Source organism: Porites lutea, chromosome 7, assembly GCF_958299795.1.
Source record: "Porites lutea chromosome 7, jaPorLute2.1, whole genome shotgun sequence".
Lineage (NCBI taxonomy): Eukaryota > Metazoa > Cnidaria > Anthozoa > Scleractinia > Poritidae > Porites > Porites lutea.
Genome location: NC_133207.1, coordinates 947,108 through 972,804, shown reverse-complemented (window position 1 = coordinate 972,804; position 25,697 = coordinate 947,108). Strand labels below are relative to the sequence as shown.

Here is a 25,697-nt window from a genome sequence, read left to right as displayed (position 1 = left end):
CTATTTTCTGACCGAAAGCCTGAGGTAGACTGGCTAACTTACAGGAATACAAATGCCTCACCCCTGGGCAGAACTTTGATTCCCTTAATGACAAATGCCCCCCCTCCCCCCTAAAAAAAATGCCTGGCAAATGCCCGGGGTTGATTGGCATGTCTGAAATTGACTGAGCCGCGTGTCACTCTGAATAAGACGTGGGATATCAGTTGGAACTTCAAGACCCAACCCGTGTGCCCACCTGTGAGAGACTAGTGCAGCCAGAGGTATCATGGGAAGGCTAATGAAGGCAGCTGAAACTAAAAGGAAGTCAGGATTACAAACGTTTGAAATATATTATTTTAATGAAAAAAAAGCTCAGATTTGTACAGAAAAGAAGTTAATTTTTGCCTTAAAATGCAACGGCTATCAACTATTCTAAAGTGAAAAGAAACTTAACGCATCAGAAATTTGACAAAATATCGCCTACTTAAGTCTCGTTCGCATCCGTTTTTAGAGTCTTCACGGGGAGGGGTTTTGCGTGACAAGCCTAAAAACGGGTGGGAAGTAGACTATGGCTACTTTCGCTTTTAATTTTCTGGTTTGCTGCCATTTTCAAAATTAAGTCGTTTTAGGTTTAACCAACGTTCTTTAGGATGGAAGAATTGACAAAACTTGAAATGGCGGCTTATTGGAAAACTTAAAGCATAACTAGACGATTTTAGCATCAATTTTTTACTTTGAAAACTTAGCTCTGCTTGCGAAAACAAATTTCAATTTTTCTCGAGCAATTTAAGGACAATTTTTTATAACATATGCTAGAGTCCTTAATAAAGACAACGATTCGTAAACTATGATGGCTGAATGTATATGCAAAAAAATATTTTTTCGGGCAATACAATAATATGAACCCGTTTTTTGTTTACATTGGACGCTATAATACCATTGAGCGACAGATATTCACCTCCAAATTTTACCCTTGAAACTTCACCTCTGACTCCGGTGAAGTCAAAGTTTTGGGTTTTACCAGCCGCGAGAAGAATTGAGTTTTAGGCGTGCTTATGGCTCAGTATTAAAGAGGATCTCGTGAAAACCCCAGACCTTCCTGTGGCCAGAAGCAACAAAACGTCTTTATTAACATACAAAGACATATTTGCCAAAATGACATCGGGACAGCGCAGAACAACTACTATGGTCACTGTACCGATTTACGCTTGGTTTTGTTACCACGGAGAATGTATGATATCCGGGTGGAATGTAATCATACGTTGATCTTAAAAAGTAATGTTCACGTGTAATTTTGAATTTAAATGTCAAAAAAAGAGTAAAGGCCAACGTGGAACTCGGACTTCTCTTCCCCGGTCCTTTCACGGAAATTACTTTATGTCCACGGAGTTTTACAGGGGAGCTGAACTATAATATGGGATCAGAAATCAGCGCTGAGGAAATTAATGATCACCAAAACGGAGACGTGAAAAAAGACGACGATTTGCATGCAAATGTCACCGAAACAGCAAACGAAAATGACAAAGACAGCAAAACGGCGCAAGAAGAAAGACAAACGAACGGCGATGTTCGCAACAGAAAAACTGGCAGGGCGGGAAATAGAACTAAAGCCGAACTGAGGAAATCTATTCTTAAAACTAAACCTCCGAGCAAGAAGGAACAGCACACATCGTTAGCTTCCAAGTGGCTGTCATCTGTCAGTGCAGGTTTAAATGGCAAAAGTAGAACATCGGTGATGGTGAAATTGCTGATTTTCTTTGCAGTTTTGGGGCTTGCGTTCGCCACAAGATTTTTTAACGTTACCCTTCCGGCGCATATCTGGTTGGTATGAAGTCAGTGTGTGTTTTCAGCTTTCCTCCACAAAAACCTAGGTTTTGAGTTCCATTTAACCAATGACGGGTAGGGAAGGGGGAGGTTGGGAGTTTTCGAAACCCCAGAAAAGCAGAAAACAACACTAAATAAATTATAAGTATAGGCTATTTGAAACAAAGTTAGACCGCGAGCGGTTGTCCTTCTTTCCTCAGAGCCAAGCAAGTGAAATTATTGGGGATTGGGGCGGAGAGTTTGCCGCTTGCCCCTCACCCGTTCTCTCGATCTACTGTGACTCAAAAAAAAAAAAGTAAGAAACTGCTCGCAGTCTAAAATAACTTAGGAATGTCACCCGTTTAGTTTGTCTCTATTCTAAGTTTATTTCCCATAAAAACGCTTTTATTACATATACGCTTGGGTACGTGCCCTTTCCATTAACAAAATTTTGCCAAACAGAAATGCGTCTGCGAAAAACTCTGAATCGAGATTTTCCAATCTACCTTTAAAAGTCATTTTCACTAACTTATTGTAATATTTTTATTGTAGCATCAGTGTGTAACACTTTCCCATTTGTAACTATGTCTAACTGAAGCTTTGCATGGCAAGTCAAAGAATCGAAAAGAAAACAATTTGCAAACAGACAATCATAAAGACCATTAAACAGTAAAAAACTGCCCTTCTTCCCCCAAAAAACTTATCATTGGTCTTTATAGTGAAGTATTAACACCTATTAACAGTTTTGAGCTGAACACGGTCAAAATATATATATGAATTTATCATGATATGACCCAAAATCTTGGTTGATTTGAACGGCGGAGGACCCATCAAAGCTGTAATGTAAGTTACCAAGCCAACGGAAGTTGTGACGAACAATTAATATTTTTTGTATGTACAAAGTCTGGAGAATTTTCAGTGATAAGACATTGTACTTCTGAATTAGAAAGACTGGATTCATGTAGATTTATGGTCTAAAATGTCAATTCCGCCGGAACTTCCCTCATTGCATAGTATGGTATGCCTGTGCTAACTGCGATGACACAGGACAAAAATACCGCGCTTGCTCGTCGTTCGAGCGTCTCCTGCCGTCAGTGCACGCGCGAAATCGATGAGATTTTGTAGTTAAAGATCAAGTTGGCTAAAACTCAGCAAATTAGCTGAAAATTGTAATAATGACACCACGGAAAGGAGCTTCATCGAAACAAGACAAACACAGCGACAGTGAATCCGAAATGATATCATCGTGTAGGAAGGCAACCGGCGCTCGATCAAACATGGCGAGACCGTGCGATAAAGGGAATGCGAACCTTTCGAGTCGTTTGACAGCTTTTGGGGGACTCTTGCTGCTAGCATTTGTAACTCGTTATTATGGAATTGTTGAACCAGGTCATATATGGTAAGATGATTTGAACGACGTTAAAATTTCCTAAAAGGTTAACAGTGCATCTCAAACAACAACTCGAGCCAATAAATTTTGCGGTTAATTTTGTTCTTGTTTCGATAATGCATAAAATCTTAGCCAGTCTCTTATAAAAACTTAATTGCGAGGATGGTAGGCAAAAATTTGCTCGCAAATATCCAATAAACAAGAGGCAAATGCGATATTTTTTACAGTTCCATACTTTACTGCTGGTACAAATTTGCATGGTTGTGTAGCAACTGTAATTGACGCTGTTTTGAAAGCTCCGAAGCTAATTGTAGTATTTGCATTTGAGCTGTCATTTGTGATGGTTAACGTCGTGGTTTTACCTGCAAAATGTTTTTATCAGTGGTTAAGTTTTTCTTTTTTTTTTGTCGGCTGTTTTTATTAGTAAACAGCTGAACACACAAGGTGCCAAATTTACCTGCATTTATTTCCTTGCTTACTCAAGCTTTCAGAAGTTCAAGCTTAGGAGTCAGTAACAAAATCTTCAGCTTGTATTTTGTCACTATCGTGCAAACGTGTTTGTTATCCCTCAGATCCTTGGTGTCACTTTTTCCCCTCTGCCCAGAAGTAGCATATAATTTTCTAGTATTTTTATTTTGAGAATTTTTTTCACGCCTTCTAAAACTCACTTCCACCCGCATGTATGCAGTGATGCCTTCAATTTAATGAGGCATGTAAATAATTGTAAAATAAAACCTGAATGGCATTTCAGACTGTTCTAGTACTATGCCTCATTCTTGCTTATAGTCAAAATAATTCTTTGGTCCTTTTCAGTATTTCGCTAGTTGTGTCTCAAGAAAATGAAAAAATAACCTTGAACAAAATGTATTTATAGATAGTGTTTTAGAATGTCTTTCTTTCTCATAAATGATGCATTATTAACTTCGTCAACTTTATAATGAAGTGACAGTATTGGAGCCACAAGGAGCCTCATGAGATGTATCCACTTAACATTTTGACGGCATTTTATAAAAGAACAATGGAATCAATGGGAAAATAATTTTAAATAATTACTGGAACAACAATTATTGTTGTTCCAGTAATTTTTTTCCTTGTGGGTCACATGGTATATTAATATTTTTATGCCTTGGGTTCACCAAATGTCTTATATTTTGGTCTGATGTTATAATGTATCGGCATCAGACTGCAGGCTATTTAGTTTAACAGAGTAAGCACATAGGTACCCCTCTCCCTTTTCCCTACCCCCCCCTTCCTGTTTGATTTCTAAGGCTATGAGTTTTGAGATTGACTATGCCTAATTCAAGAGGTTGCCATCTGCAGGGGAAGGATACAGAGGGGGTGGAAAATCCATCCTCTTGCATATATCCATAATGCCCCTCCCCTCCTCTCCCCTCCTCTCCCCCCCCCCGCCCCCCCCACTTGGGATAGCATCATACTCTCGTCCCAATGGGCATTTTGTCCTGCCCCAAGATCTGCTTACCTTATGAAGTCAATGTGGTAACCATTGTCATGCCAATCTGTCCTGATGTTCTATCTTGGAAAAATAGTGAGCTGTAAACTGTTGACTGATATCAAAAATCTGTTATAATTTCATGTATTTTCAGCTGGGATGAGACACATTTTGGAAAACATGCAAACTTCTATCTTAAAGGAGAGTTCTTTTTTGATGTTCACCCACCATTAGCTAAGGTATGTCTCTGACTTTTAGCAATCCTTTTATTCTTGTTACTATAAAAGACAAGAGCTACTAGTATTTTTAAGAAGGTGCCCATCACCTTGAAATTTCTGTCTCCCGTACAAATCTAGGACACAACATGTCGCATTTTCAGCTATTACAGATTCACCTCTTGTGCCACCACAATTTCAGCCAATCAGAGCAGGGTAGGTTTTCAAGCAATGGAACTTGACGCTAGCAAAGTATCAAGCAAAGTTGAGTTTTAAGAACCCTCAATCTGGAAGACCAACAAGTAGATAAGATTAGGTGCAGCTGTAGTCATTTATGAGCTCAGCGATTTTCAAGGGCAAAGAAGACTTGAAGTACATTAATTTTACACTGTGTTAGCAGCTGTTCAGTACCTCATGGGCTCATGCATGGTTCACAGTCAGTGATTAACACACCTTTTCTGCATTGTAACAGATGTCGATAGCAATGGCAGGATATTTAAGTGGATACAATGGTTCATTTCCATTTGACAAACCAGGCGATCAGTATGGAGACAACCCCTATGTAGGAATGAGATTGGTAAGATATTTCATTTAGCTTTGTCCCCACTCTATTAGTAGTTCTGTTAATAATTCAGATCCACTCACATAGTTATTGTCATCATCATCATCATCGTAGTCATCACTAGCGGTACTACTTATTTTTAGGAATACTACATAAAGTACACTGTGCAATAGGTATAATATTTAGCAATTATTGAATGAGGCTGAGTAGGATATGAAGAATTCTGCAGATCGAGGAGGGTGTTATCCACTGAGGCTGAAGGCGGAGGTGGATAACACCCGCCAAGATCTGCGGAATTCTTCATATCCTGCGATAGCCGTATTATTCATTCAAAATAATTCCAACTTTAAAAACACACTAAAAATGCTTCCCTCAGTCGATGTTAAGTTCACATAGATACTGCATCTCTTTTGGGAAATTTAGCAGATAAAGATCTGCTCAGGTCTGCAAATATACTCCAAATAGCAGATGTTGTCCATCGAGTTGACTTCTCACTGTTCTTACTATGTTTTTAGACAATATTTCGCCGTGAAATGAATACAATGTCCGCCCGACAGTTCCGCCATTTTGTTCAAACAACCAAAAGAACTCAACCTCATCCCCAGGTTTCCTTGGTCAATGGTGCAATATGACGGTTCAATATGACTTCTTTTATTATTGAACTGATGACCTCATTTTGACGTCATCAGTTCAATATGACAGTTCAGCCGCTAGTTATGGTGAATTATGCGTGTGGTTTTACCCAATCAGAAATGGGGAAATATTTTGAATGAATAATAATATCTTTTATTCTGAATTTTATATTTTCTTTTTTCACAACTTAGACCTGAAGAGTGTAAAATTTGGTGTTTCATGTTAACTGACCAGGCCTCTAAAAACAACAACAAAAAAATCAAGACTTCTTTGAGGGAAATTGACCTTATATGATAGTTATGCTACCAACCTTTCAACAGAAAAATGAATATATATTGCTTGATGCCCTAAACTACTGGCCACTTTGATATACTGCTATTTAAGATGATAACAATTTTCACAATATTGTTTGTTAGTTCTGTGCAACATTAGGAGCCTTGTGTGTGCCGCTTGCTTATCTTACTGTGTGGGAACTCACCAAGTCTACAGGGGCTGCTATTCTGGGCACAGCATTTATTGTGTTTGGTAAGTCAGTTGTGATAGGTTTTTTTTTTTTCAATATTAGCTGTTTCACTCATTCTATGAGCTCACTGGTATCATTGTTTTAATTTTCATTTGTTCCCTATGTTTAGATCATGGGTGTATAACTATTTCACAGTACATTCTTCTGGATCCAATTTTAATGTTTTATATCATGCTTGCAACATACTGTTTTACCAAGTTTCAAAACTGCAGAAATGTGTAAGTGTTTAAATGCCAATTTATTATGCTTTTCTGATTAGTAAAAATTCAGCAACTTGTACTTGGATTCTGGTCTTTGGTCCAGTCATTAGAGAATATGCTGGAGAAGTAGCTGACCCTGGATAGTTTCTTGCTGGTCTTTGTTTATTACTTAGTTAGAAGATGACTTGTCCAGATCCTTGTCTTTTGTAATCCTTGTCAAATTCCCTTTTTCTGCATTTTCTTCATTGTTTTGCGTTGTGCAAGGAAACTTTCCCAGGGTGATTGTCATGGTAACAACAATACCAAATATCTGAACTACCCCCTCCCCACCCTACCCCCCCTAACAACATACCCTCCTGACATGGAGTGTTGTGTGTTTTGGCCTTCTTGTGTGGATGCAAATAATCAGATATCGTTTCTTTTAAACAAAGAATTGCATTCTTGAATAGGGTTTGCTGTTCAGAATGTTTAGATGAGAGATACACAAAGAACATTTTCATTTTTTTTCCATTGGGATGAGACTTCATATTTGTTCCTATTTTTAGCTGCTATCTTTCCTATTTCTTTTTCATTTTTCTGACCTCAATCTTTCAATTTTTTTCCGTATAATCAAGTGAGTATGAAAAGTTACTTGCCCAGTAGGGCTGACTGCTTAGTATTGATGATGAGACAGTTCTTTTTTCAAAGCCTTGTAACTCATAAATGTTTTTTTAATCTTCTTTTGTTTTTTGTCTGCTCTCCCCAGTCCTTACAGCTTTGAATGGTGGCTTTGGATGACTGCGTCAGGAGTCTCTTTGTCATGTGCTTTTAGGTAGGAGATGGTATAACTACACATAAGTAAAATTAACATGTACAAAATAACAAAAGCTTTCTAAAAAATTCTTTAAACAAAAGCTTTTGCACAGACAAACTCTGCACCACCACAGATGAGACAGTCAAATTTATTGTTGTATTTAGAAAGCAAATTAAACCGCTGAAGAGGAAATGCAGGCATTGTGGCCTTTTGTTCTACTGTAGGTGGGGGTGGGTGGGGCAATATCATTACCATAGGCATGGTGAAAATGAGAGTCAACAAAAGCTATAACCAGCTCATTTTTTCGTGGTGGTGGATTAAGATGTTTTAAGCCTTTCTTTGTGATGTTTTTGCCTTAAAATGTTGCAAAAACATTGTATGTGATTTCTGTGTGCAATTGGAATGTTATATTTTAGGTTGCTTTACTTGGTTGTTGACATCTGAATTTTATAGATATGGCCTACAACTCATTTGGAATTGTGCTCAAACAATAAAACAGCTAAAACTGTTGCCCTTGTGTTGCTAAAAACTATACTCACTGGCCTTATTTATGCTTAAGCTACTATAGTTCCTTTTGTTCCCATTTTAACCAAGATTTTTATTACAACTTTTTCTTCATCCTTTTAGCTGTAAATGGGTTGGACTCTTTGTGATTCTCTGGGCTGGCATCACAACAGTGTTGAACTTGTGGGATCTGCTAGGAGATCTTTCTTTATCACTTGTAAGTTCTGCTACTTTTGAATACCACTCACCATCATTCCAGTAAATATTATAAATTTTATTCCAGTCAAAATGTAATCATTTAACCCCTAACAGCATGCATGTTGAAGATGGCAGCTTACCTTTCTAAATTTTGTTCAATTTAGCTACCCAGAAAAATGATATAGTCACATGATATACAGCCTCAGTTCTCAATACTTGATTCCTCAAGAATCAGTTATTGAGAATCAAGAAGACTCGCACAACAGAAAACAAAAGATGTACGTGTACATGTAAGCTTGTCTTGAGCTTGTATCGAGCAGGAATCAACAATTATTGGAAATACCACTTTTATAGCCACATTTTCCAGGATTTTCATATTATTGTTGAGTGGGGCCTCCTTGTGATCAGTCATGGACACCATTTGTTATTTCTTTTCTGAAACACTCGTCGCCTGAAGGCAAAGGGAAATCACAGATCAAATTTTTCCATGATCTGCTTAATTAATATTCAGAGTAAAGCTTTCCTTACTGCATATTTTCTATAGTATGTTTTCTTTTTTTCAGTTTGAGATTGGTAAACACTTTATGGCCCGAGTATTGTGTTTGATCATGGTACCAATCATTGTTTATCTCTTCTGGTTTGCCATTCACTTCAAGCTGCTACCAAACACGTAAGGAAAACATTGGATTTGTCTTGTCTTTTTTCAGCTACTTGCACTCTATGTACTATTAACTCAGTATTATTATTATTAATACTGATTCATTGTAAACAATATTATTTAAGTAGTACTGAATGATTATTTGTATAAAACATTGTAAAATTAATTCAGCAGAACCTCTTGTTATGAACAAAGAAAAGCCAAGAAGGATACAATAAAATTTTGGTTTGATTTTTTTGTTTTTCTACAGTGGCCCAGGTGATGGATTTTTCAGCTCAGCATTCCAGTCAACTCTGAGAGGAAATCAGCTCTACAAAAGTGCAGTGCCTGCTGGTTAGTAGATAAAATTCAATGATACTGTTGTTAAAGTCTGTTTGAGTTTGATGAAAATAAAAGATAGAACTTATTTCATCTTTTTGTCTTTTCAGACCTTGCTTTTGGTTCCATCGTGTCTATCAAGAATACACGGGCGGGAGGAGCTTTGTTACACTCTCACTCACATTTGTACCCCAAGGAGCACGGCCCAGAGCAGCAACAGGTGAGATTAGCTGACTTCGAACTTAATGACTTTTTCCAAGCTGCAACTATTTTGGTTACCATGATGAGCAAAAGAATATTAGTGACTTAAATATTTATTTATTGTATAGTATTATTTTATAGTCACCAATTTACCATACAGTGGTCCTGAAAAGTCGTGGAAATTTTTGTCTTTTAAAATCGTGCCATGCGTTTCCTTCCAGGTTACCTGTTACTCTCACAAGGATGACAACAACAAGTGGTTGATAAAGAAAGCTTATGAAGATTATGGTGAGTATTGGATAATGACTCTTAAGCAATTGGTCATATGGAGGCAGTAAGTTTCAGAAATTATAAAAAGCCTAAATTAATTTGATTTAAATGATCTTTTCGTTGTTTAACAATGAACAACCCTGTTTGCAGATGAAAAGCAGCCTTTGGAATTTCTGAAGAATGGTGACTGGATTAGATTGGAACATGTTGCGTAAGTAAATGTGTAAATGAAGTGGTTGTGATGGTTGTGATGTGGAACTTTACGAACATGCTGCTGATGATAGTGTCAATAGAAATGGAGAGGAGGAACAACCTGGTTACCACCTCTTCAAAAACTTGGCTTGTCTCACAAGTTGGACAAACTACTTTTTTGGTTTAACTAACACTAGCCATCGTGTGTGCATGTTTTTGAAGGGGTACAATGTGGCCACAGTGACACTTGATGTAATGTTGAATTGTCCCTTAAGTTTCATAAGCAAACTATTAGGCAACAAACAATGTCTAGTGGCTAGTTTATCAGAAGTCTCTTGGAATGTTTTTCCCATGCTCTCTGAAAGTCACAGGAATGTTAATTCCATGTTCGTGTTAAAGTATTCAGTTTATTGAAAAAAAAAAGCTATAAACAAATTCAAATGTAATTAACTTTGTTTTGTTTTAGTACAAAGAGAAATCTTCACAGTCATGCAGAAAAAGCACCTCTTACAACACACCACAACCAAGTGACAGGCTATGGAGATGTAAGGGGCTTTGAATGTGTGCATCATACATGTACATGAAGTTGTTATAATATAAATAATTAATTGTTGTAGCCGCAAAATAAGGTGAGCATTTATAAATCCTGCAAGCAGCAATGGAGATATGAATGAAGCTGTACATTGTGGAAATAATTTATATCCCTCTTGATCAAGACTAGAGACAAATCTTGCCTTCAAACTTGTAACGGAAAAAAATTCTCACTGTAAAAAAAACTTCTTCTTAAATGTCTTCTCAAAGGTCTCACCTGCAGCTTTCTAATAATTCTTTCTTCATGCGACAAAGACTTATTGATTTCAAATTAGTTATTTATTCAGATCAAAGCTCTATCAATGCAGGTCTCATGGCTCTTGTGCACTTACAGTCGCTCAATCAACAATATAATAATATTATTATTGTAATTGATCTCATAGAATGGGAAAGGAGATGGAAATGATTTTTGGAGAATCGAGATAGTGAGTGGTGCAGGTGATGATGGACGAATCAAAACTGTAAAGACTGTCTTCAGGCTCATCCATGTTACCCTCGGCTGTGCCCTACATGGTAGCACTCAAGTTTTACCTAAATGGTATGTGTTATTGTGTGTAATGTGACTGCAAATTCCCTGGAACTGAACAAAAAAAAATACTTAAAATCCCATTATTTACACCCTTACTCAAAGAGGCTTCTCTGTCAAGGGTAGTTTACACCCTACTACAATTAATTGTCAGCCTGTTTTTAGACTCTAAGTCATGACAGTATTTGGTGAACACAAAAGCCACAGTGATTCTTAAAAGATTTTAGACTTACGTTGATTCTAGGCCAGTTTTTATCTCAGCAACTTCCTTATGATATTATATCTCATATCTTGTGAACTGGTCCATCTGTTATGTCGACAGATGAGGCCAGCAAATTGTAACACGAAACAGTTAACACACCTTGAGAGGAAAAAAAAGAAGAACCCATTTGTTCAGTATGTAACAACCAGCATTAAAGAAAGGACTTTTTTAGTTGTGTCTACCGAGTCTTTATTTAAGCTCTGTGAAACTTTCAGTTGAAACATAATACTGTCACTTTGTCATAGTCAAGGAAAGACCAAGGTTTATGGTTCTGTTATTTTGTACAGGGGATGGGAACAACTGGAAGTTACTTGTAATCCGATTGTACATCACAACCACAACCTTTGGAATGTTGAAGGGCATGAGAATGATCGAGGTAATAACATTTTTAATATCTACCAAGTCTCTACACTATAATTGCACAAAATATTTTTCAGGCAAGGTTGGTTCGAATCAGTCCTTATTTTTAATCAATAATGTATAAACAAAAATTTCATTGTGAAAAAAAGGCTTTTAGAAAGAGATGCCACCCACACTGCTAGAGAAAGGGGTCTGTGCTTCACCCTTCTAATCTTGTTACTTGGATGAGGGGTAACCAGGAAGGTTTTGATACAAAAGGAAAGGACCATACTTTACAATAGTATCTGACTAATACTGGTACACTCCATATGATTTGTCATTTAAAACTGTTATTTGAATGTCCTTTTCTCCTCTTTTGATTTAGTGCCAAAAGATGCTTCTGATTTTTATAAGCCTTCCTTTATTGGTAGCGTGTATGAATCACACATTGTTATGGCCCAGGTATGTTATGTTCATTCATTACAATAGAATGATGTCTTTAAGCTTTTCCATGTAAAGTTATTCACCATGTACGCTGTGCTGATTTAGGAGCAATTCATTTAACCCTTTTTTTGGGGGGATGTTTTTACTTTCAGACCAACTCTGGATTTAAGCCAAAAGAAGGAGAAGTCACTTCACAGCCCTGGCAATGGCCAATTAACTACAGGGTAATGATGGTATTTTTGTTATGTATAAGTTAGTTAATGACTTTAAATTAATAATGGTCATCATTCATTTGTTTATTGACTATTCCTTTAGCCTTTGATCATCTTTTAGTAACATGTCTTGCTCTTTTATTTTTCTTTTTTTTGTTTTCACTCAGGGCCAAGTTTTCTCTGGGGCAGATTATCGTGTTTATCTTCTTGGTAACCCGGTACGTCCACTTTACGTTAAATTTGTTAACTCTAGACATATGTGTCTTGCAAAACCTTGTTAATCTTGGGGTGGGCGGCGTAGGGCCACCTGAGTTATACTTTATTGACTGGAGTTAGGAACTGGGTTCATATAGGTGACAAACTGCAAATACCGGTATCCTGTTTTGTAGACTCTTATTTCTTTCTTTCCTTTTTTCTTTAATGTGTATAGCAAATAAAGCCACGTGATTAACTAACCTACATGTAGCGTGTCAGGAGTAAAATTGGCAATATTCTGATGGGTTTTGGGTGATAAACAATTGAAAGGTGCAGCAAGGTTTACTCATGACATGATGTTTAATCATGATTGTATTTTAGTTTTTTTGCTAATGAGAATTTATTCATTCACAATGCTCAGGTTATTTGGTGGTTTGTACTAGCTGTCATGTGTGTGTTTGGTTTGCTGTATGGTTTTCACGCCGTCAGAACACAGAGAGGATTTATTGACCCACCACAAGAGCAGGGTAAATGATCTTTCATGACTATTAAGTTATCTCTTAGTTTATTGGAAAAGGGCTGTGGTTAGCTGGCGACACTTGTGAATTTTCAAGTACACATTACTTTGAGCTGTCAATATAATTATGGTAACTGAGGAATTTGTTTCCAGTTTACATAATATTATTGATCACCTTATGCCCTGTTTTTATCGGTTTTTTAGTTCACTATATTAACCAGATGATTCTAACTTAAACATTGCAACACCATAGAACTTCTCAAGTTCATACACTTGAACGTTAGAATATTATTATTCCTCATGTTTGATCCGTATAGCAAGAGAACATTTTGAAGTGAGAAACATTTTGAGCCTTGGGTGAAGGATCTATGAATGTTATAACATAATTAATGTGTTATTTTTTTCAGCTCGGAGAAAGAGGATGGAATCTGCATGTGGTTGGCTCTTCCTTGGTTGGGCTTTGCATTACTTTCCATTTTATGCCATGGGACGTGTTTTGTATTTTCACCACTACTTTCCAGCTTATCTCTACAGTGCTATGATGGCAGGTTAGTTTGTGGCCCCACACATGTACAAAATCAGAGATGAATGCAGAAGTCACGAAAACCCCATGTGTTAGGGTAATTATTGATAAACTAGATTGTCATCATGCCAGGGCACTAAGTAAGGGATTGATTTCAATTTGGGCAAGACTCTCTGAAATAAAGTTCTGATTGATGTCATATTTTTTAGGGCTGTCCCTGAAAATTATTTCAAGTTACTTTTTAATAAGATGCACTTTATTAGTCTTATTAGGTGGGGTTTTCAAAGGCTATAAGAGGACCTCTTGGTTCTAATTTCCTTCTGTATCCCTTTAAAGTAGCCAGGGAGTCATGCTCATAATTGCCAGGGGAAATCCTCAGCCCGTGGGCCTTGATGAGAGCCCTGTATTTTGTCTTGTATTGTTCTTTGATCAGTGCATATGGAGTGTCAAGACAGTAGTTACCTTCAATACAATCTATTTGTGTTAGAAGGACAAGGTGAAAGGGCAAGGTTGGGTAGATAACTGCACAAGGTTTTTTTTATAAAGAAGGCATAAACCCTTCACTTTCATACACAACCAGGAGGCCTAATTTTCTAGGGTGTGATACACTGTAAATTGTACCATTTCTTGTACCAGAAATACTGGCGGTGCTCACTTAATTCCAGCTTGCCCTTAGGACAAGCAGCTCTCAAATCTCCCTTGCCCCAGCAACTCTTAATTTACTTTTTTAACAACAAACCACTTGCCTGGGCCCTTGGTCTGCAGACAAGTGATTGGATGAAGAGGTTTGCCTGGCAGGAAATGCTACTTGTCTTGAATGACTGGACAGCAACTTTTTCAAACGCTGACTGTTGGTCACTCACAAGACTTATTTGTGAACAAATTGAAATAATCAGCATCTAGTGACATCTTGTGCCTTACAGAACTCTTGGCAATAATTATAAAAGGGAGTATTTTATTGTTATTCAGTTATCTCTTTTGTTAACTTCCAGGTGTTTTATGTCAGTATTTGTGTAAATCATTTTCCATGATTCCAAAATTGGACAAGTGGAAACAATTGGCGTACCATGGCACTATCTGCTTCATTCTTGCAGGATGTATTATTAGGTGAGAAACATTTTGTTTAATGTTCCTAGTGAATCCAAATATAATCTCCCAATAATACCAACCTTTTTCAGTCATTTTCCAAAGTTCCCTTTTCTGAATGTGTATGAACCCTTAAGGTGACTCGACCCAGTTTTTTGGGGGGGGTACCATCCTACTTTGAGGCTCTCTGGTATCCCCACCTTTTTTATCGTAAGTCTAACACATAGAATGGATAACATATAGATCAATCTACAATATAACATAAAATTTTTGGCGATCGGAGTAAATGTCACGTGGTTATAATGCCACGCCCCTTTGAGGTCTGAGTCGAAAATCTGCTGTTGCCGGCATTTTTTCGCGAAAATCTCTCGGCTACTCATAGTGCGCATTAGTGCCTTGCTCTGAACAGAGTTTCAACAAAATCGCAAAGACCCAATTCGAGAAATTCAACGGTTTCCAAATTTAGGTCATAATTTATGCGAAAACGATAAGCAAACTTTACACGGGTTATATCTAATAAACTATGAGATTCATCTCTTTATTTTGGGCATCGTTATAAGAGATGGGTCCTTGCAAGTCAGCAAAACGCTTTAGGGCCTTGTAAATGCGCGCGATTTCGAGCAAGCAAACATATAGAAATTATAGTTTTCGCTATTTGTTGACGTTTTTCAGCGTTTAAGAGTCCTTCTCACGAAAAAAGCATTTTCTTAAAAATTCGTAGTTTTTTTTCCTTCAAACTTTTTCAGGGCCACAATTGATTAACTAACTACCCGGACTCTGAATTTCATGGTCATTGAAAAACTGTGACATTATCTTCTATAAGCCCAAACTTGAGTAAACATTGAAGATTTTTAGCGTTTTGGCTGAGTTTGTGCTTTGGGAGTTGTCTATTGTTTCTAGTCTGTCATTATACAGCATTCTTGTTCAGCACGCGTTCAATGACCGCGCTTGGCTGACTTCCGAATTCTCACCGAGATTTGATAATTTTGGTACAGTGAGACAGGCCATCGCGTGATACATAGAGGTTTAATTCACAATTTTTAATCAATTCTCGTGCTTCTTGTGCCTTTGCAAAAAAATCAAGAAGTGCTACACACTAAATCTACTTACTATTAAAAAAATATCATTTTTTCATAGGTTTAATGCAAGCCAATAATTAAACCAACTCGTGACGGGAATATCTCAGTGAGCATTCGGAAGTCAGCCAAGCGTTGTCATTGCACGCGTGCTGAACAAGAATGCTGTATAATGACAGACTAGAAACAATAGACAACTCCCAAAGCACAAACTCAGCCAAAACGCTAAAAATCTTCAATGTTTACTCACGTTTGGGCTTATAGAAGATAATGTCACAGTTTTTCAATGACCATGAAATTCAGAGTCCGGGTAGTTAGTTAATCAATTGTGGCCCTGGAAAAATTTGAAGGAAAAAAAACTACGAATTTTTAAGAAAATGCTTTTTTCGTGAGAAAGACTCTTAAACGCTGACAAACGTCAACAAATAGCGAAAACTATAATTTCTATATGTTTGCTTTGCTCGAAATCGCGCGCATTTACAAGGCCCTAAAGCGTTTTGCTGACTTGCAAGGACCCATCTCTTATAACGATGCCCAAAATAAAGAGATGAATCTCATAGTTTATTAGATATAATCCGTGTAAAGTTTGCTTATCATTTTCGCATAATTTATGACCTAAATTTGGAAACTGCTGAATTTCTCGAATTGGGTCTTTGCAATTTTGTTGAAACTCTGTTCAGCCCAAGGCACTAATGCGCACTATGTGTAGCCGAGAGATTTTCACGAAAAAATGCCGGCAACAGCAGATTTTCGACTCAGACCTCAAAGAGGCGTAGCATTATAACCACGTGACATTTACTCCGATTGCCAAAAATTTTATGTTATATTGTAGATTGATCTATATGTTATCCATTTTATGTGTTAGACTTACGATAAAAGTAAAGGTGGGGATACCAGAGAGCTTCAAACTAGGATGGTACCCCCCCAAAAAAACTGGGTCGAGTCACCTTAAGTCTTTTCTCAGCAAGGCACTTATTTAATTGTGTTTTTTGTCATGTAACCAGCAGCTATGTGAATGTTTTTTTCTTTTTGTTTTTGGAGCAAAAGAAGGTATTAACAGAAGGAAAAAAATCCAACTTCAACTTCTCAGGATTGCCTCAGTCGGCAATTTTGTTGGATAGCTGACCAATATGGCTGAAAACTTTTGTCTTAATCTCTTACAAGTAGTCATCTTAAGACTGGCCGACTTACCCAATAACTTACTCCAACTGTACCCCTTTCAGAATTGTTGGCAGATTTATTGACAGTACTAATACCCCCTTATTTTCTCTCATAGTTTTTGGACATTCCGTGGATTGACATATGGTATGTCAGGCCCAATGGCTCACCTACCAGAAGCTACTGCTGCAGTGTACAAGTGGATGGATAGCTGGGAGGTTTAATGTTAACAAATGGATTATTTAGTTAATCTCTCAGTACTGAGTCACGTGGCATTGACAAAATCACACAATTTTACGGGTATACTATTTAAAGTTACATGTAGAATCAATGCCATAGACAACAAACAAACCTTTGCAGCGAACCGACATGGGTAAGATGTTACATCAGTAACAGTGATGGACAATTTTTTAGCTGGAAGGTTTAGAGACCCTTTAAACAGTCCAGGGATATCAACTCAACTAAGCCAATTCATCCAATGCTTTACCTTGAGGAAAATCTTGCATTCACGAAGTATCATTCAGGTACATCTATTACTGAGGAAAATCAGGTAGTAGATTTCAAAATTACAGGAAGTATTCCAGTTATTATCAGACTGAAGGAAAGTCAATAATTGTTACAAATGTTTTGGTCACACTTTAACTGTTCAGTTTTATTGTATTTTATTTTTAGAGAATTCACAGTGCTATAGTTACAGGGAATTGTTCAATAATATGTAACACTTGGGGTAAATTTTTGTTTGTCCAAAGTCTAATGAAATTTACAAAAAATTGATAAACAGCTAGTAATTGTCTTAACCTTGATTTTTTAAACCTTTGTATTTAACACTATGGGATTGTACAAGTTTTGATGAAGAGAACAAAAGACTGAATAGGATGGGACAACATTTTTTTTCTATGTTGGTTACTAGAAAGAGAAAAAAGTTGTTAGGTTTTGTATGTGTCTGAAAATGTGTGATTCCAGAAAATATCCATACCAGTTATACCACGGACGACTTTCATATTTTAACCCCTCCCCCCCTCCCCTTGCCTTCATCGACCCAGCAAGAAATTGAGTGTTATCAGCCGAAGCCGAAGGCTGAGGCTGATAACACTTACCTCGACCTTGATTATTCCGGATATCACAAAAACCTCATCCAATAATAATTGTTTAAAAATAAGCATTTTCAAGGAATACACTTGTTCTAAATTCCAATCATAAGTAACCCCCTGCCTTTGGATTTCCAGTTCAAAGACCCCCCCCCCCCCACCCCCCCTCCCCCCCTTGCCCTCAGAATTCCAAAAAGCTGTCTGTGGTATGGTATGGATATCTTCTGGAATCGCCCAATTATAGCCTGCACAGGTCACAACAACCTCAGAATCAGAGGTACCTTACCAGCCCAAACAAACACTGTCATTGAAATTAGTGTTACAACAGAAGAAGTAAGACTATAACTTGTTCTTACAGTAAGTCTACTTTGATGCAGTTATGAAGAAGCCTTGAGGTTATGTGGGAACTAATAAATTATATTCATGTCAACTAGCTTTAGGTAGAGAATAATAAAAAAAATTAATAAAATTTTTAAACAAATATGAATCTGTCCCTCCATAAAATGCTTTATTGCAGTCATGATTCAATCTCTTCTACTGAAAGGATTCCTTGTGGCTTGTAAGGGTAGGGTAATTTTCCCAGAGTGTTTGGCCTAATGTTGATGCCAAGTTCTGCAAGAATTCTGTCAATCTCCTTCATGTCTTCAGGGTGTACATGAATACAACCACGACTGTCAAATATAATAGCAAAGGAAAAAATAAACTAGGAAGTTCAATATCAGTTAAATCCAACCAGATTTTTGGTTATGCATAATAACCTCACAATGAATTACTCTGTAAGGAAGTTTTCTCCACTGACCACAAACTACAAAAATGTTACCCTTTCTTTCCTCAGAGAGGCCACAGCAAGAGGTTCATTGGAATAGTTACACCTTGTGGTTTTGTCAATAGAGCAGAGGGTTAAGCATTTCATTCTTGTCTTTGGTTTGATTTGCTTACGAAAACACCAAAACAGTCCATGAGATATCATTACACTTTATTTGCTCTTTAAAGGTTATTTCAGTTTTAAGCTTTTTCATCTGCGTACAAAAATTTTTCACGATTTTAATATTTGAATGATTGAAATTGAGTGGTACGCAGTTGCTTCAGTGATACTGAAGAGTGAGACATGGATATGTAGTCAATTTACCCACAAAGACTACGGAATTCTCCATTCCACAAAGAACGTCTAGTGCATGGATGCTACGTATACACTTGTATGACTCAGATTTCAATCAATTTGTTCAACAGACAGTAAGCCTTGAGGAATGTAGGGGTATTTTTTCTTGCCAAAGGGGTTCTTGTGTATGACAACGCCCAGTTGATTGACCAGGATGTCATCAATTTTGTATAAGTCCGTTGGGTGCACATGAATGCAGCCATCACTGTTGAGTAAAATTAAAGTGCATTATTTCAAGTGATTTTTCCGTCAAAAAAATGCTTTTGCAGATTTTGGAGATACCTCCCTTTCAACACACTCCCTCCCTTGGCAATATCCCAGCCCTAATCTTTTATAGCCACAAGGAATATAATGCACGATTTAGAAATAACTATTATGCTTGGTTTGTAAACGAGATACTTACAGCTGCTATAGAAAGAAACTTAATCATAAGTTTATTATCCAACAAGACTGCCCTCTACCATACACACTTACAACAGGATGAAGGCAAGTCCTAAGGGCCACATTGCAATTATCTTGTATAAATAATGGCAGAAGCACACCCTAAAACTACAACAAAAAAACTTCATACAAATGCTGTGCTGTTGCACTTTGTAATAATCCTTCTGCTAATCAGAAAGATGTGACATTGCCATTATTTTCAAAGGATCCTTTTCAAAGGTTAGTTTTCCACTTTCCAACACGCGTTCATTTGCTTAACTGCTGCAGGAATATCTTTAATCTCTAAATCAGAAATCATTCTTGTTTTTGGCACCCTATTCACTTTTTTTGAAGTTTGTGGGAAATCTGGCGGACCTTAGGCCTCGCTTTCAAGCTTACGTCGTAAGTGTGTATTGTGGCAAAATGTTGTGCAACTAATTTTTCATTACTGCTGATTATTACTGACCTATTAGGCATAGGTAATGAGGAATTCCAGTTTTTCCATTCCCCTGTGTGCAGAAGAATGCCACTTCTATAATCACTCAAAAATGTGTCATCTTTGTTTTTGCCAATTGCAGCATTGCCTGTGAATATATACAGTATTTTCAAAAATAGGGGCTGTTAGTAGACATTTGTTAGCCTTTGATGCTACCTGAGAAATTATGCCTTTTGATCCTTGTAGATGATAGGTATAGAGGAAAGCCTTTCAGCTGGTTAAAATAGCACTTTCTGGGTTAGATTGCAGAGGGTTCACAAGAAGATTTCAGGAATATGTTTGACCTCAATATGCCATGTACTACTACATGCAATTGTCACTTCTGCTCAATCAACACTGAAGAGTATTATCTCAAGCTTCCATCTACTCCTTTCTTCAGACAATTTTGCTTCAATAACATTTGTGTTTGTGAATGCTACATTGTGTTGTTTCCTTAGATAAAACACTTTCTTTGTGTTGTCTCTTTTCATCCAGGCATGCTAAATGAGTAACCATAAATACACCACTGTAATCTGCTATTCATCAGCTTCTTTTCCTGGTGTTGAGGGGGTGGGGGAGGCTGGGTGTCAATAGCCTGTGTACAGACCCCCCTTCCCTCAGTAAAAATTTCTTCTCCAATTCTTACTGAGGGAAGGGGGGGGTCTGTACACACATTAGGTGTCAAGGGTGGGGATTCTTAATCCTGATTGCATTCTTAGTCCGTTATCATAATGATAATTTCAGCCTGGCCAGTGACATAAAATGACCTCAGCTATATCTTTTATCTGTAACAAAATTTCCTTACCCTGTAAACCCTTGACTGCCCTTATCACAGGATAGCTGTAAGAAAATAATAGGCATAACATTTTCAAATCAAAAGCACTAAGAAATAAAGAGTTTCTATTATACAGTAGGCTTCTTCTGTTCAAAGTAAATAATGTTGTAGTTATTATAAGCATAGATTTGGAGTTGAAAACAAGTGGTCATCACCAAATTCAGTTTATTTTCAATCAGTCAGGAATATGCTAGACAAAGGACAACTTAATGTGGATGACTGATCTACCTTCAAAATCACTTAATTTAAATCTTTGATTTGTTTTCTATTTAAAAAAGTACTTACGGTCCAAATTTCTCGGGATCTGGTTCTGGACTGTTCAGGTCAAATGTCTAAAAATAATAATGTTATTAAGAAATAACTGTAGGGTTAAAATAATTACATCTCAGCATGTGCCTTGTGCTACATAGTTGAAGAATGAAATAGATTATAAAAAATACATATGTATTGGCAACATAACATACCACTAATCCTGTTGGAGTATTGCCATTTCTTGTGAGCTGATTGAGTGTTTTACCAGTAGAATCCAGGCTCCCATGACAACGTGCTAGAAATCTGTACCTCACCTGGATAATGCAATATCAATATTATTATTGATAATTCAATAATTGTCAGTGATAATTTAATGATTGCCAGTAATAATTCAATGATTGTTAGTGAAAGATTTAGGGGTAGGGTACAGGAGCCTGTCAACAAAGTTTGTATCTTTTTTACCCTTTAAAACTAAAACAGAATGATTGAATGCAAGATTTATCTGCTAGTTTATAAAGGAACAAAGAAACTAGAAAAACACTGCCTTAACCAAAGAGTATGATATTTAATCAAACATTCAAATGAACTAGATAACCTGTGTGCAGAAAGGAATGCTCAAAGTAAATAAAGGACCCCTTTATTAAAAATGCATGAGTTTGCCTCTGATTATGTACTAGTGATGAGTTGGAATGTCTTACCTCATTTTTGTCATCAAACAGAGTAGCTGTAGTTTCTTTTGTGCGATCTTTATACACAGGTACATAAACCTTCAAATCAAATTCATTACATCCCATGATCAGATTACCTGACAAATACTTAACTTCTTAAGGCAAGCCAGGGTGAAAAATGCATCAAAAACATGCATTTCATACATGAAATTACCTTAAATTTATAACCGGCTGGTACAGTGCCATCATCTCGATAACCATCATAAATCAGTTGCCGTAAAACCAAGGAGGCTGTCTGCTCATCAAATATTCCGGGAATGCTATATTGGAAGAAATAATTTAAGAAGTAGATAGAAAATAAACCAGTTAATAAATCATTGGATTTTATCTTCGTAAATTAGAAGAGAAGGCATAATATAGAAAAATTTTATTCAGTACAAATTTTACTTGGTGGCAAAACCACTAGGAGCCACTAGGGGAATGGAAATAAGTCAAACAGTGGGAGAATAGGGAGGAAAGGGAAATTAACTCAAATCATTCCTTGCATGCAGGCTTTGCTAAGACAAATTCCTTTATGGGGCAGTTTTCTCCTGCTTTGTAAATTCCTGACATCTACTCAGGTTCCCAACCTCCCCTTTACATAACATATTGTTACTCCGGCGGGGGGGGGGGGGGGGGGGGGTACTCCCTCATAAGGACTTAATGGGGACGTGCGGCCAGCCAGGGTATGTTTTTCGGGATTTTTGTCTTGAACAGGTTATCGATTTTATCAATTTTTGTCTTAAACAGGGTATCTTTTCCTGGACGATAAACAGCCTGCGTGACTGTTGATCAAGATGTAAATAGTTTTGTGATTGCCAATGGATTAAATAAGGAGTTTCGATATTTATTATTGTCTAACACAGGGTATGGTTTCGGGTTAAATGTCTTAAACAGGGTATCAAAAATCGGAATTCTGTCTTAAACAGGGTTGGAAAATCAGCAATTTTTGTCTTAAACGGGATCAGGGTATGAGGGACTGGGCCAGGCCGCACCTCCCCACCCAAGGATATATCAAGTACCCCCCCCCCCCCCCCCCGCTTCGTGTTGTTACTGTACCTGGGTAGATGATTCCCTTTTTGGTAACTTGCTACAGCATGTGCTGTGTTGTTGTCATAAATGCCAGTTGTGTCAATAGGTTTTACAAATGGAGACCTCAACAGCAGATTTTGTAGAATCACAACATCTTTTCCTGCAAACAATATGTTTCACACACATAATTCAAATTGAACAGACATGTGAACAGAAAAGATGATCAGTTGGTCTAAATAATTAGATTTCTTTGACAATGCATTTACAAACTAATCTCGTTCCCATCTCCCATTGCCACTGTACCTGAGTACTACTACCTCCTCACTCCACGCGTGGACATTATCTTCCCCAAACGGGAAGTGTTCATAGATGGATAGAGAGTACGCCTTCCACGCACGCCTGCCTTTCACGCAAGTTTATGCGATTAGAGGCCTTTCAAAGAGAAATTACCACCATTTACCAACGTCGTGGTAATGGCTGACTGCCGGGAAGAATTTTGATTGCTAACTGTAGTTTATTACAAATGGGACCCAAGAGAGCAGCGCTTAACACTTCGTTCCCCGCTTGATTGTGCCGATCATACACTTTAGCTTGTATATAAATTTCTCCATTTCACAGAAAAATTCGCCCGGAAGGCATGATTGTGCCTATTAATTTTAGTGACTACTTTCAAGTTCGAAAATGAGATGGTTCGTACTTGAATCAAACTTCTAACTGACCGCAGTAAGCTTACCTTCCAAAGGCGGATCTTGCCACGATAAAACTCTGAAAAACGGGGCTGGAAAACCACCAACTTGCAGAGGCATCGAGGCTACACCGTGGAGAAAAAGCAAAATAAACGCTATACGGTCAGGCATGGTTGTTGTATTCAATGATGCTGCAATTAGAGTTTTCCGTTGCCAAAGTAATGAAATATTGAAAAGGACGGAAACTGCGCAATCCTTAAATGTACGTGTGTAAATCACCTTACATCAAAATCATTGTTTGTATCCTGGAACAGCTCTGTTACAGACCTGAAACGAGCAAGTTCTGTCACGCAACTGAATCACGCTTCAACGCGCTGTAAAGATAAACGAAACCCTCCTTGCTATCGTAACATGTTTGGCTACTATTTTTTGTTTTCACTTCCTCACGCATTTCTAACTAGTGGAAAGTAGTGTTTAACTACAGAACACAGGGCAAATTTTCTAGGTATATAGATGGTTTTCAGAGTGACGTCATCAAACTGTTAAGTCAAAACAGCGAGGTTTTACGAATTCTTATTTAGACTAGGTTGAAGATAAACAAAAAATAAATCTTTGTTCAAGTTTCCATTCCCGTAGCATGTTTCATTTCGAAAATACAGCAATACGAACTTCCGAGTTTTCACAGTGTGTGACACCAAAACAGGAATGCTGTCTCGTTGAAAAAAGTCTCTCCTCTTGATTTTCAGCAGTATAACCATTTCAAGTATTACAAGATATGTTTATGCGCACGTAGGCTGGTTCTCGAGTGAAAAGAAAGAGCTTTTATAGAAAAAGTGAACTCCAGATGTTTTGTTGATTTCCGGCGGCCATATTGGTGGACCAAAACGGTACACCAATATGGCGTCTCCATACAAAGCTCTACAAGGGTGCGTGAAACGTTTCGGCAAATAACTCAGAAACCGTGGGCCACAAAGACCTGAGACTTGGACAAATTGTTTATATATTAGTCTTTTGTAACATGTCATTTTCTCGGCTTCTTCCACTGGACGGTTTCCAATTTTTTTTTTTGTTGCGTGACAGTGAAAACGATCTATTCGTTGGGGCGGCTCGGTGGCTCGGTAGTCCCAACTAACGAGCTAATAATACATACTAAAATATATACCTTCTGTCTGTCTTATACTAACATGTCTTATATCTTTCTCGTTCGCTCCGTAGTGCTTAACTACAGAATCTTCTGTTTAAGACCTTAATATTGCCCTGTATTCTGTAGTTGTTCCCAGTTTTATGCAATTGATCAATACTATGAAACAATATCATAAAAAAAACACAACGCAAAACTTGATTCTGCAAAACGAAAACTTGATCTTGATTCTTTGAAACTGAAACAAAACTAGACTATGTGAAACTCAAACTTTATTGAAACTGAAACAAAACTAGATTATGTCAAACTCAAACTTTATTGTTAGAAAAAAATAATAGCGGAGCTTACGCAAGCATCGATGCGAGGAATTTTGGATGTGACGTTAGCCTAGCCCGTACAGAATTTAAGGGAGGGAGGGGGCGACTGTGCAAAGGAGGGGAAAGCACCTTATGTTTGTCTTGGTAAGAAGTGTTGGCCAGTTTAAAGGCAACCTACTCGTGTAAAAATCAGGAAAAAATATTTTTTCACTATTTTTGCCTCCCATTCAACTAACTGTGCTTAGTATAAAAAATTCTAAAACTCAGAGCAAAATTTGAGACAAAAAGCAATATTTTGTCACAATCGCTCAAACTTCATCAGAGTTGTGAATCAAAGTGTCAGGTTGTGTAACAGAAAAGTTACCCTGTCCCAGAGGTTTTGCTAGGGTACAGAAAAGTTGTTGGAATTTTCTTTACTAAATGTTTTCACCAGAGCAAATGGAAAACAAAACTGGTATCTATCTGTAAGCTTGGAACAGGTTATAAACAAAACCACACAACAAATAAGTATGTAAATCTTAAGTCACTCTTCTCATGACTTCATCGCTCACTTTTTTCTCACTTCGAGAGCTCTACTTACACCTTCAGCGCTCTCACTTGGTTGACTTTTGGCAAGTCTAGTTAATTTTCATTTAATTTTCTTCACACAATGCATAAATAATAACAGTATCAGGGTTTAATTTTTCTCTTTAATCTCCTTGCAAAAGGATCAATGAATTAGAATGCAGACAACCTCCATGTGTGACCACTTTTCTAGTCTCCACAGT

At 37.3% G+C, this 25,697-nt stretch overlaps 2 protein-coding genes across 5 annotated transcripts; one reads left to right on the top strand and one right to left on the bottom strand.

Annotated features, from left to right (window-relative positions):
* The first annotated feature begins 1,284 nt into the window (after positions 1-1,284).
* On the top strand, positions 1,285-18,609 carry LOC140942557 (protein O-mannosyl-transferase 2-like). 2 transcript variants are annotated; one of them, XM_073391474.1, is made up of 22 exons: positions 1,285-1,800; positions 4,777-4,861; positions 5,310-5,414; positions 6,449-6,557; positions 6,665-6,773; positions 7,501-7,566; positions 8,176-8,269; positions 8,814-8,920; positions 9,159-9,241; positions 9,337-9,446; positions 9,649-9,715; positions 9,848-9,908; positions 10,356-10,434; positions 10,864-11,018; positions 11,556-11,644; positions 11,993-12,069; positions 12,204-12,275; positions 12,431-12,481; positions 12,880-12,985; positions 13,383-13,523; positions 14,491-14,605; positions 16,937-18,609. In XM_073391474.1, the coding sequence occupies exons 1-22, from the start codon at positions 1,394-1,396 to the stop codon at positions 17,040-17,042; spliced, it is 2,394 nt and encodes a 797-aa protein (XP_073247575.1). In that variant the 5' UTR covers positions 1,285-1,393; the 3' UTR covers positions 17,043-18,609. The 2 variants fall into 2 exon arrangements, with proteins under 2 accessions (XP_073247575.1, XP_073247576.1); XM_073391475.1 differs by lacking the exon at positions 1,285-1,800 and adding an exon at positions 2,854-3,181.
* On the bottom strand, positions 18,424-23,799 carry LOC140942559 (uncharacterized). Of its 3 annotated transcripts, XM_073391478.1 has the most exons (10): positions 23,757-23,799; positions 23,520-23,597; positions 22,814-22,946; positions 21,930-22,035; positions 21,746-21,814; positions 21,260-21,361; positions 21,081-21,127; positions 20,766-20,800; positions 19,952-20,069; positions 18,955-19,270 (listed from the first exon to the last, which is right to left on the bottom strand). In XM_073391478.1, the coding sequence occupies exons 2-10, from the start codon at positions 23,590-23,592 to the stop codon at positions 19,117-19,119; spliced, it is 837 nt and encodes a 278-aa protein (XP_073247579.1). In that variant the 5' UTR covers positions 23,593-23,597; positions 23,757-23,799; the 3' UTR covers positions 18,955-19,116. The 3 variants fall into 3 exon arrangements, with proteins under 3 accessions (XP_073247578.1, XP_073247579.1, XP_073247577.1); XM_073391477.1 differs by lacking the exons at positions 18,955-19,270; positions 23,757-23,799 and adding an exon at positions 18,424-18,577 and having other exon boundaries at positions 23,520-23,750; XM_073391476.1 differs by lacking the exon at positions 23,757-23,799 and having other exon boundaries at positions 23,520-23,750.
* Between the last annotated feature and the right edge of the window lie 1,898 nt (positions 23,800-25,697).

Coding starts and splice junctions, on each gene's coding strand:
- LOC140942557 (XM_073391474.1), top strand. CDS start 1,394: ATGGGATCAGAAATCAGCGCTGAGGAAATTAATGATCACCAAAACGGA. Junction 8,921..9,158: donor TTCAAGCTGCTACCAAACAC/GTAAGGAAAACA, acceptor GTTTTTCTACAG/TGGCCCAGGTGATGGATTTT. Junction 10,435..10,863: donor AAGTGACAGGCTATGGAGAT/GTAAGGGGCTTT, acceptor TTGATCTCATAG/AATGGGAAAGGAGATGGAAA.
- LOC140942559 (XM_073391477.1), bottom strand. CDS start 23,643: ATGCCTGACCGTATAGCGTTTATTTTGCTTTTTCTCCACGGTGTAGCC. Junction 22,036..22,813: donor AAAGGGAATCATCTACCCAG/GTACAGTAACAA, acceptor CTTCCAATATAG/CATTCCCGGAATATTTGATG. Junction 21,128..21,259: donor ATACTCCAACAGGATTAGTG/GTATGTTATGTT, acceptor TATTATTTTTAG/ACATTTGACCTGAACAGTCC.